Raw genomic sequence first — 12,361 nt, 5'->3', positions numbered from 1 at the left:
CTGACAGGGCAGGAGGACAGTATGGGGCACATCATCCCTTAATGGGATACCACAATTACTTTGACATATATTACACAGTTTTTGAATATGATTCTCATTGTTTTATTATTTGTAGATATGTTTCTAGATATTGCTCATTCTGATGCCTTAGAATCAATTACTGTGGCCTGGTAGCTTGATCCTCAATGTTTTAATAATTTTATACACATACTTATTCATGAGATAGTTACATCACCAGACTGATCATGATAACAAAAAAAGATACAGAAAACTCATCACAAAGGCAGCAAGGACCTAACAGTTCTGCAATCTGCTCTACGTGGCTTGAACTATAGGACTTTGGGCACCGCTCATTGGCATCCAGTGAAGTGCACTGGCATCCAGCACCGCACAAGCCACTTATAACTGCATTATATTATTGTGATGGAATATAGCTCTAGTCTGTGAGCATCCACCAAGCTCTATAGACATGGGATATATCCTCTGGACCCTGCTATTTTCTATAACATATACCACAAATGCAATGAGACACAGGTAATGTACAATTGTTATTCTTGTCCTCATATTTCCATTATTGGATGATGTTTTTTTTCCCTCAGCTTAGTTCACCATGGTAGTTAGATTAGGTGTCCTAACATAACTGCATGTAGCAGAGCTAAATTGGTAATTTAATATTGATCTCACAAGTAAAAGATCATCCAGAGGTGGGTAGACATCTAGCCTATTTGCATTATGACTGAAAAAAACATTTAATAGTATGTATACAGATGACTTGATTCAAAAGCTAATTTTTTTTGGGAAAGTTTACATGATGTGATTGAATCACTTTTGCTGAGATGATTTTGCACAAATCACAGCAAAAAAAAAAACATGATTTGACTAGACGGACTCAACCCACGTGCACACGTGCATTCATTGATGCTTTCTATTTCATGATATTATGTAATATTATCAGTAATATTTCACTGTCAGGCACATTGAACATAACAGTCATTGAAGATCAATTGCACCAAATCTTTTCAGAGTTAAGTAATCCTTTCAGTATGAGGAGGTCTTTAACACAGGCACATGGGATTTTGCAGAGGCTATCTTCATGACATCTGATCTTATCAAAACATTTTTGTAACATCACATAACATTGAAAACACATGATAGCTTGCTATTTTGTTTTAATCCCATGCATGGAATGGATTTTTGCACTGTTGGTTATTGCCACTAGATGTTGCTGTAGTCCAAAGACAATGGGGTGGGAGGTTATTTATGAAGCATTTTACCCTTTTTTGGGGGGTAAAATTGTGGTTTTTGCTAATTTTGTGACTTTTCATATTCGTGCATTCCTGTGTTAGGCTGTGGTATGCGTGTTTTCAGTCAGGTTTTTGCAGTAGTCAGGAATTTATGAAAATGGGACTTTCTAAAAAGGCGCAAAATTTTATGAAACACCTTTAAAATGGCGCAAATCACCACCATAAAAAAGTGGTGAAATTACTCATTACTTATATTTATTTGTTTTTTTGTTTGTAAACATTTTTCAATATGGTTTGAATGGACATGTTTAAATGGGCACTGTCATGAAATAAAAAAATTGATATGTTGTAGTACTTAAGTACTACAACATATCTCTAATATAGTTTAATTAAAAAAAGTGATTTTAAACCAGTTTAAAATCACTTTTAAATTCGGCCACTAGGGGTCGCCCTCCTAGTGGCCGAATGCATTCGGCAGTGACGTCACCAGTGGCGTTGCGACCCGGGTGCGGTGGTTGCGGCCCGCACCGGGTGACACCAACCTAATGGGGTGACACCAAGACGTTCCGTAGCCGCACCCCCCCAGCTACACAGACACCACCTCCCCCATCTGTGCCCGACCGGCCTCCCATCCGTCAGCACAACCCCCCCCCCCCCCCCGCGCTGTGTGTGCCCGTCCATCAGCAACCCCCCTCTTTCTCCTGCACTGTGCGCCCGTCCATCATCACACCCCCCTCACCTTCTCCAGCATTGTGCCCGGCCTCCGCTCCCACGTCTGCGCCGGCCTGACCTCACACCGTATGGCCGCGCAGGAGGACGTCAGTTACGTCACTCGCACGGCGCCCGGTGAGAAGGAGCGCTGCGCTGGATGGATGGGTGAGTGTGTGTGTGTCTGTCTCTATCTATGTTTGTGTGTGTGAGACTCTGTGTGTGTGTGACTGTGTGCATGTGTGTGTGACTGTGTGTGTGTGTGTGTGTGTCTGTGAGTGTGTGTCTCTCTGACTGTGTGTGTGTGTGTCTGTGAGTGTGTGTCTCTCTGACTGTGTGTGTGTGTTTGTGTGTGTGTCTCTCTGTGTTGTATGTGTTTTTTTGTGTGTGTGTTTGTGTGTGTGTCTCTCTGTGTTGTATGTGTTTTTTTGTGTGTGTGTGTGTGTGTGTGTGTGTGTGTGTGTGTGTGTGTATAACCAGCAATCTATTGTGGGGAGACTTTGACCCATTGTGGGGAACCTGCGGCCTAATGTGGGGAAACTACTACCAAGTGTGGGGAGTCTATGCTACCTTATGTGGGGAGTCTGTGCTACCTTATGTGGGGAATCTGTGCTACCTAATGTGGGGAAATTGCTACCTAATGTGGGGTAACTGGTACCTACCTAATGTGGGGGAACTGGTACCAAATGTGGGGAATCTATGCTGCCTAATGTGGGGAATAGATGCTACCTAATGTGGGGAAACTGCGACCTACCTAATGTGGGGGAACTGCTGCCTACCTAATGCTCCCCCCCTGGCAGTAGCACCCTCATCATCCACCAGCAACACCCCCCCCCCCCCAGCAGCACCTCCATCAGCAGATCCTGATGGTGGATGATGGCGGTGCTCCTGCCAGGAGGATGATCCTGCCGATGGATGATAGGGATGATACTGCCAGGGGGGATGGCTAGTAGCACCCTCATCATCCTCCAGCAACACCCCCCGAGTAGTAGCACCCCCATCATTCACTAGCAACACCACCAATACCCCCCTCCCGTCGTAATAGCATCAGCTAACGGATGTTGAGGGGTGTTACTGCGGTTGTGGTATTATATTCAGAGGGTGCACTGTATGGCAACGTTATATTCAGAGGGCGCCGTTTGTGGTAGTACTATATTCAGAGGGCGCAGTTTGTGGTAGTATTATTAGAGATGAGCGAACTTACAGTAAATTCGATTCGTCACAAACTTCTCGGCTCGGCAGTTGATGACTTATCCTGCGTAAATTAGTTCAGCCTTCAGGTGCTCCGGTGGGCTGGAAAAGGTGGATACAGTCCTAGGAAAGAGTCTCCTAGGACTGTATCCACCTTTTCCAGCCCACGGGAGCACCTGAAAGCTGAACTAATTTATGCAGGAAAAGTTATCAACTGCCGAGCAGAGAAGTTTGTGACGAGTTGAATTTACTGTAGTTTGCTCATCTCTAATTATTATATTCAGAAGGCGCAGTGGGTGGTAGTATTATATTCAGAGGGTACAGTATGTGGCGGTATTATATTCAGGGGTACAGTATGTGGCAAATTTATATTCAGGGGTACAGTATGTGGCAAATTTATATTCAGGGGTACAGTATGTGACAGATTTATATTCAGGGGTACACTATGTGGTAGATTTATATTCAGGGGTACAGTATGTGGCAGATTTATATTCAGAGGGTACAGTATGTGGCAGATTTATATTCAGAGGGTACAGTATGTGGCAGATTTAAATTCAGAGGGCGCAGTATGTGGTAGTATTGTATTCAGTGGGTACAGTGTGTGGCGGTATTATATTCAGGGGTACAGTATGTGGCAGATTTATATTCAGAGGGTACAGTATGTGTTGGTATTATATTCAGAATGTACAGTGTGTGGTAGTATTATATTCAGAGGGTACAGTGTATGGAAGGTTTATAATCAAAGAGTATAGTGTATAGTAGTATTATATTTAGAAGATACAGTGTCTCTCAGGTTTATAATAATAATTGTTTTCATATAGAGGATGAGAATGCGCTGACATAGTGAGGACACGTCTGGGTGTCACATTCTGCAGAGAGAAGTTTTAGCTGGAACAAGTCCTGGCGGTATGTACCATCTGAATTAGATAAGGGAAGACTATAGAGAAGACGTCACCTGTAGTCACTGATATCATTGTACATTCTCCTCACTATAGAGAAGACGTCACCTGTAATCACTGATATCATTGTGTATTCTCTTCACTATAGAGAAGACGTCACCTGTAGTCACTGATATCATTGTGTATTCTCCTCTCTATAGAGAAGACGTCACCTGTAGTCACTGATATCATTGTGTATTCTCCTCACTATAGAAAAGACGTCACCTGTAGTCACTGATATCATTGTGTATTCTCCTCACTATAGAGAAGACGTCACCTGTAGTCACTGATATCATTGTGTATTCTCCTCACTATAGAGAAGACGTCACCTGTAGTGACTGATATCATTGTGTATTCTCCTCACTATAGAGAAGACGTCACCTGTAGTCACTGATGTCATTGTGTATTCTCCTCACTATAGAGAAGACATCACCTGTAGTCAGATATCATTGTGTATTCTCCTCACTATAGAGAAGATGTCACCTGTAGTCACTGATACCATTGTACATTCTCCTCTCTACATCAGAGCTGTAGTCACTTGTCAGTTCTACAGTTAGGTCAGTGAAACTACAACTCCCAGCATAACCTCACCACTGCTCAAAGGGGTACTCTACTGGAAAACATTTTTTTTTAATCAGCTGGTGCTACAAAGTTAAACAGATTTGTAAATTACTTCTATTTAAAAATCTTAATCCTTCCAGTACTTATTAACTGCTGTATAAGCGATTCACAGTAAGTTATTTTCCTTTTTAATTTATTTTCTGTCTGACCACAGTGCTCTGTGCTGACACCTCTGTCCATGTCAAGAACTGTCCATAGTAGGAGCAAATCCCCATAGCAAACCTATCCTGCTCTGGACAGTTCCTGACATGGACAGAGGTGTCAGCAAATAGCACTGTGGTCAGACTGGAAAGAACTACACAACTTCCTGTGGAGCATACACCAGCTTATAAGTACTGTAAGTATTAAGATTTTAAATAGAAGTAATTTAAAAATCTGTTTAACTTTCTGGCACCAGTTGATATAAAAGTAAATGTTTTCCAGTGGAGTACCCCTTTAAGTAATTCTGGGAGCTGTATATTTCAATGGTGAAAACTTCTTTAACACTTTCCCATTCTGTGGCAACTGGTATATCTGATTATTATACTGGAATTTCTCACAATGCGCTACAACAGTGGTGTCTGTCACAACAGGCTAAAAACTTACTGAGGGGGGGGGTAGGTATGGGGGTGACACTATTTTCTACCGCACCGGGTGACACCAACCCTAGCAACGCCACTGGACGTCACTACAGAATTTCGTCTCATTTGAGCCTGGCAAATGAGTCGAAATTCCAGTCACTGCGGTGCTCGCTCCCGCCTGTCAATCAAACAGGCGAGAACGAGCACAGTGAAATCCAGGGCTGCGCATTGGCTCCCTGGACTCTCACACTGGCTGCCTCCCTGCTGCATATTCTCCCTGCAGCAGGGAGGCACATGGCTCTTACCTCTCCTTACAGCCCCGGCTCCAGTGGGGATACACCGCCTCCTCACTGCTTCTTGCAGCTGTGTCCTGTCATTGCCGGGGGGAGCGAGTTATATGGAGAGGGGGGAGCCATTTACAGGAGGGCCCATATCACACAGAGCAACAAGTGTGTACCCGGCTTCCTGTCATGCTCCTACACTCTGGTAACTCTCTCTATGGTTCTGGAGGACTTTCAATCCTCCAGAAACATAGAGACAGTTTACAGAGTGTAGGAGCATGACAGGAAGCCGGGTACACGCTTGTTGCTTGCTACGGACCCCCGCTCATGCTCCGGCACAGGTGAGGGGGGGGGGGTGATATTGGTCGGGGGCTGGGTGTCTTCCAACACAGAGTGCCTCCAGTTATTTGCTGTCAGGGCATGCTGGGAGTTGTAGTGGTGAAACAGCTCGAGGCACCCTGTCAGAAGAACTAAGGGCGGAAGTCGGCCCCCAGCAGGCATCAGTGACGTGGTGCCTGCTCGGGAAGTCTGCCTGGTAGTGAGCACACTACCAGGCAGACAAAATGCCATTTTTAAGATAATAAAAAAAAAATAAAGGCAGAGAGGGGGTTAGGGATAGATGGGCAATAGGCAGGGACAGAAAAACAAAAAAAAGAGGATGGTGGGAGCTACCCTTTAAAAGTCTGAATATTTGGTACAATTAAGTTTACAAACCATACTTGTTCACCTGTTTATCCAAATTATTACTTTAAAATGTACTAAATTTTTACGGTTGCAAATTAGACACCTTTTGTAATATGTTTGTTTCATAATTTTCTAGTAGTTTATCAAGAAAATGGCTCATCAGAATCCCACCACTACGGGGTCCTCATACCTCATGGGACACTAACCAGTTGTGCAGCAGCCTCGGCTTGTCCATGAGTCATGGACAAGAGATGACTCATGGACAAGGCTGCATGAACAGGTTCACCAATCACATCCCACGCCCCCTTCCCCTCATGGATTTATAACCCTGTGAGCTAATGAAAAGATGTAAAATGAAATGTAAAATAAAGGATATTCACAATGAAGCTACTAAACTTCCTTGCAGTAACACGCAAGGAATCACCTCTGAAATTGCTTTCTGGAACTATCACCTGAAAGGTGGGTAAATGCACACATATGACATTTCTGTCATTTCTAAATTTGTACCAACTTTATCGCCCAATATGTGCCTTTTTGTAAATTTGGTGCAGTGAGTTAAAAAAGCCACCCATGGAAAAAAAAGCAGTAAAAAACACATACCACAGCTATTATTTGTAAATACCCCCCAATATACATTGGGGGACATTTATCAAAGCATTTAGTAGTTTGTTTGTTTTTTTGCTTAAAATTGTCGCAAAAAAGTCGCACTTGCGAATACTCTTTTTTTTCTGCGACTTTTCGATTGTGCAGTGTCCTAAACAAAAAATAAAAATCTTGCTTACCAAAGCAAAAAGTGATTTTTGACTTGCAGTGGTCAGAGATTTATCAAGTGTGAAAGTCGCAAAAAAGTCACATTACATGAAAAAACATAGTAAATTTGCTCCAGTTCAGACATGGAGCAGAAAAAGCCACTACCAAAGCAAAAAAAGAAAAATTGTTTACATGAAAGAAATTTATCAACAGGCTGAAAGCAGTTGATAAATAAGTCGCACATAAGCAAAAAAAAATAAAAAATTATAAATAATAACTAAAAAAAGGAATACATAAGAAACATTGATAAATGTCCCCCATAGAGTTTGTAAGTAGAAAGTAAGAAAGTGACTGAGACCACATGGAGTGCCTGGGGAGGCTGTGTATCTCAGTTGGGAGACTGAGGGCTACAGGCCAGAGCTTGAGTGTATCAAGAGCATGAGTGACAGTGAAACCGGCTGCCAGAAAAACACCCATCACAGAGCAGTAGACAGAGACTGGCTTAGAAAACTAGGGCTGGTCAGTTGCCAAAGTAGGGTGCTGGTAGATTTTGGTGAGGCCAAAGGGCAACTGAGCCAGTTGAGCTGCTTGATCATCAGGAGGACAGGGCTAAAGCCACAATGGGTCCAAAGACAAGTAGTTTACAGCTGTAACCTTATTGGACACAGAAAGACACTGACAGTGGACAGTGTGATGTAAATAAAAAAAATTACTATCCAGTTAGGCATTGTGCTGTTAGATTGATTCTCTGTAAGATGTGGTAAGCCAGTGCTGGACTGAGGGGACCGTGGATAGGAGCTGTGCTAAGCTGAGGTTGGTCCAAGTAATTCTGGAAACAGGTAGTGACATATTGGGCATGCTGGGAGTTGTAGTTTTGCAACAGCTGGAGGCACCTGGTTGGGAAACACTGGTGTATGCATTGGCAAGTTTGCATGTATTATTCCCCTATGGGGACAAGAAAATTGTGACAAAAATTTAAAATGTTAATAAATGTAAGAAAAAAAAAAAAAAAAAAAAAAAAAAAAAGCCCCTTCCCTAATAAAAGTTTAATTATTTGTTTCTGATAGTTTTTTTTTTTCTGGCTGCTGCTGTCCCTACTACCACTACTTCTAGCCTGACACAGCTGCACATCTAGTGCCTTGTCCATTCTATTCCATACTGTACTGCTGCTGCTTCTACTACTACTACTATTACTACTACTACTAGTCCTACACAGCTGCACATCTCCTTATTTGCCCATCCTGTTCTATATTGTACTGCTGCCAATATTACCAGCCCTACACAGCCACACATCTCCTGCCTAGTCCATCATGTTCCATACTGTATTGCTGCTGCCCCTATACTACTAGTCCTACCCAGCCGGACATCTCCTGCATAGTCCATCATGTTCCGTGCTGTATTACTACTGTTGGGAATCCTACCATGGTTTCACAGGATAAATAAAAAAAAGCTGACATCTAGGAGACCTCAAGGTGTCATGCACACCAGGCATTTAGGGCTCTTTTAATGTGGAGCAAATATAGTCTGACCAAATTGAATCTGACAGCCAATTCCAATTAATTAGACCCAAAATAAATTGTGGGAAATGTTATCATCTCTACGTACTAGCCCATTACTTACCCTTAGAATTGGCTGCCAGAAGCCATTTCTGTTTTGGCATCAAATATTTAATGTACTTAAAGTAGGACTGGTCCTCTGGAATAACAGATGATCTTCTGGAGAATGGCCGGTGGATCTCAGAATCACTTCTCTTGTGCACCCAAGGAACCTTGGTTGAATGCTGGTTGTGCTACAGACCTCCTGCTTTCTCAAATTATAGTACATACCCTACTTAAAGGGGTACTCTGGTGGAAAAAAATGGTGAAAGAAAGTTAAACAGATTTGTAAATTACAGTGGTCCCTCAACATTCGATGGTAATTCGTTCCAAACGAGCCATCGTTTGTCGAATCCATCGTATGTTGAGGGATTCGTGCAATGTAAAGTATAGGAAGCTGTACTCACCTGTCCTCGCCGCTCCCGATGGTGACCCCGGGCCTCCGCTGGGCTCTCCGCTGTCTTCTCCGGTCCTCCGCTGTCTTCTCCGGTCCTCTGCTGTCTTCTCCGGTCCTCTGCTGTCTTCCGCAAGGCCTTACTGGGCCTGTGTAGCGACGTCATTACACCGCTGCGTATGCCATTCCTATTGGATGACGTGCGCAGCAGCGTATTGACGTCATCGGAGAGGGCCGAGAAGACACCGGAAGACCAGCGCTGGACCCGGAGGGCACCCCGGAGCATCGTGGAGGGGTAAGTAATACTTAGCGCACCACACGGGGAACATGAAGCTGCTACCTGGCAGCAGCTTAAGCATTTTGCGCTGCTGGATAGCACTTAATGCGATGGCCCCGACATAAAAAAGCATCGTATGTCGATGCTGACATCGACATGCGATGGCCTCTGAGAGGCCATCGTATGTCGATTTGATCATATGTCGGGGCCATCGTAGGTCGGGGGGTCACTGTACTTCTATTTAAAAATCTTAATCGTTCCAGTACTTATCAGCTGCTGTATGCTCCAGAGGAAGTTGTGTAGTTATTTCCAGTCTGACCACAGTGCTCTCTGTTGACACCTCTGTTTGTGTCAGGAACTCTCCAGAGTAGGACAGGTTTGCTATGGGGATTTGCTTATTCTCTGGACAGTTCCTTACACGGACAGAGGTGTCAACAGAGAGCACTGTGGTCACACTGGAAAAAACAACTCAACTACCTCTGTAGTATACAGCAGCTGATAAGTACTGGAAGGATTGAGATTTTTAAATAGAAGTAATTTACAAATATGTTTAACTTTCTGTCACCAGTTGATGTAAAAACATTTGTTTTCTAATTATTTTCCACCGGGCGCACAACAAGGCTCAGGAGTGAGAGTTCACTATGTACCCTAAATTGGTGATTTGCACATGGGTGGCTGATTTTACTGCGGTTCTGACATAAACACAAAAAATAAATACCCACATGTGACCCAATTTACGAAGCTACACCCCTCACGGAATTTAACATGCTGGTGTTACCCTAAATTTTTCATTTTCACAAGGGAAAATAGGAAAAAAGACCCTCAAAATTTGTAGCCCAATTCCTTCTGACTAAGAACATTCCCCATATGTAGAAGTAAAGTGCTCTGCGGGTGCACTACAATCCTCAGAAGAGAGGGAGCGCCATTGGGCTTTTGAAGAGAAAATTTGTCCGGAATTGAAGCCCATGTGTGTTTACTAAGCCCCCATAGTGCCAGAACATTTGACACCATTTTGGAAACTACACCCCTCACAGAATGTAATAAGGGGTGCAGTGAGCATTTATGCCCCACAGGTGTCTGGCAGATTTTTGGAACAGTGGTCCGTGAAAATGAAAAATTAAATTTTTCATTTGCTCAGCCCACTGTTCCAAAGATGTCAAATGCCATCGGGGTGTAAATACTCACTGCACCCCTAATTAAATTCTGTGAGGGGTGTAGTTTCCAAAATGGGGTCACATGTGGGGGGGGGGGTCCACTGTTCTGGCACCACGGGGGGCTTTGTAAACACACATGGCCCCTGACTCCCATTCCAAACAAATTCACTCTTTAAAAGCTCAATGGCGCTCCTTTTCTTCTGAGCATTGTAGTTTGCCAGCAGAGCACTTGACGTCCACACATGGGGTATTTCCATACTCAGAAGAATTGAGGTTACAAATTTTGGGGGTAATTTTCTCCTATTACCCCTTGTAAAAATGTAAAATTTGGGGGAAAAACAGCATTTTAGTGAAAAAATGTTTTTTCCATTTACACATCCAACTTTAACAAAAAGACGTGAAACACCTGTGAGTTGTTAAGGCTCACTATACCCCTTGTTACGTTCCTAGAGGGGTGTAGTTTCCAAAATAGTAAGCCACGAGTTTTTTTTTTTTTTTTTGCTGTGCTGGCACCATAGGGGCTTCCTAAATGCGACATGCCCACCAAAAACCATTTCAGCAAAATTTGCTTTCCAAAAGCCAAATGTGACTCCTTCTCTTCTGAGCATTGTAGTTTGCCCGCAGAGCATTTTACATCCTAACATGGGGTATTTCCATTCTCAGAAGAGATGGGGTTACAAATTCTGGGGGGCATTTTCTCCCATTACCTTTTGTAAAAATGGTAAATTTGAGAAAAAAAACTGCACTTTAGTGAAAACATTTTTTTCATTTACACATCCGACTTTAACGAAAAGTCGTCAAACACCTGGCGGGTGTTAAGGCTCACTGTACCCCTTGTTACGTACCTTGAGGGGTGTAGTTTCCAAAATGGTATGCCATGTGGGGGTTTTTCTGCTGTTCTGGCACCATAGGGACTTCCTAAATGCGACATGCCCCCCAAAAACCATTTCAGCAAAATTCAATCTCCAAAATCCCATTGTCGCTCCTTCCCTCCTGAACCCTCTACTGCCCTCTCTTTTATAATGGGGTCATTTATGGGGTATTTCTAATAAGAAGGCCCCTAAAATCCACTTCAAAACTGAACTGGTCCCTGAAAATTTTCAATTTTGAAAATTTTGTGAAAAATTGGAAAATTGCTGCTATACTTTGAAGCCCTCTGATGTCTTCCAAAAGTAAAAACATGTTAACTTTATTATGCAAATATAAAGTAGACATATTGTATATGTGAATCAATATATAATTTATTTGGAATATCCATTTTCCTTTTAAGCAGAGAGCTTCAAAGTAAAAAAAAATGCAAAAGTTTCAATTTTTTCATCAAATTTTGGAATTTTTCACCAAGAAATGATGCAAGTATTGACAAACTAATATAAAGTAGAATATGTCACGAAAAAACAATCTCAGAATCAGAATGAAAGGTAAAAGCATTCCAGAGTTATTAATGTTTAAAGTGACAGTGGTCAGATGTGCCAAAAATGGCCGGGTCCTACAGTGAAAATTGGCTGGGTCCTTAAGGGGTTAAGACTATAGTTTTGCTGCATCTGTTTGAAGATAAAGTCTTCCCTTAACCCCTTAACGACGCAGGACGTATATTTACGTCCTGCGCCGGCTCCCGCTATATGAAGCGGGATCGCGCCGCGATCCCGCATCATATCGCGTGGGTCCCGGCGCTAATCAATGGCCGGGACCCGCGGCTAATACCACACATCGCCGATCGCGGCGATGTGCGGTATTAACCCTTTAGAAGCGGCGGTCAAAGCTGACCGCCGCTTCTAAAGTGAAACTGAAAGTATCCCGGCTGCTCAGTCGGGCTGTTCGGGACCGCCGCGGTGAAATCGCGGCGTCCCGAACAGCTGATCGGACACCGGGAGGGCTCTTACCTGCCTCCTCGGTGTCCGATCGACGAATGACTGCTCCGTGCCTGAGATCCAGGCAGGAGCAGTCAAGCGCCGATAATGCTGATC

The 12,361-nt window shown here is 43.3% G+C and overlaps 1 protein-coding gene across 1 annotated transcript in view; it reads left to right on the top strand.

Moving 5' to 3' along the window:
• The first annotated feature begins 326 nt into the window (after positions 1–326).
• The window catches only part of GABRD (gamma-aminobutyric acid type A receptor subunit delta), a 49,379-nt gene continuing 37,344 nt past the window's right edge, over positions 327–12,361 (top strand). Inside the window, exon 1 of the mRNA XM_056543664.1 lies at positions 327–534. Within this exon, the coding sequence (XP_056399639.1) occupies positions 470–534 (65 nt within the window). The 5' untranslated portion in view covers positions 327–469. The remainder of the gene's footprint in view (positions 535–12,361) is intronic.

Source organism: Hyla sarda, chromosome 10 (genome assembly GCF_029499605.1).
Source record: "Hyla sarda isolate aHylSar1 chromosome 10, aHylSar1.hap1, whole genome shotgun sequence".
Lineage (NCBI taxonomy): Eukaryota > Metazoa > Chordata > Amphibia > Anura > Hylidae > Hyla > Hyla sarda.
This window is presented reverse-complemented; position numbering and strand designations above follow the sequence as displayed.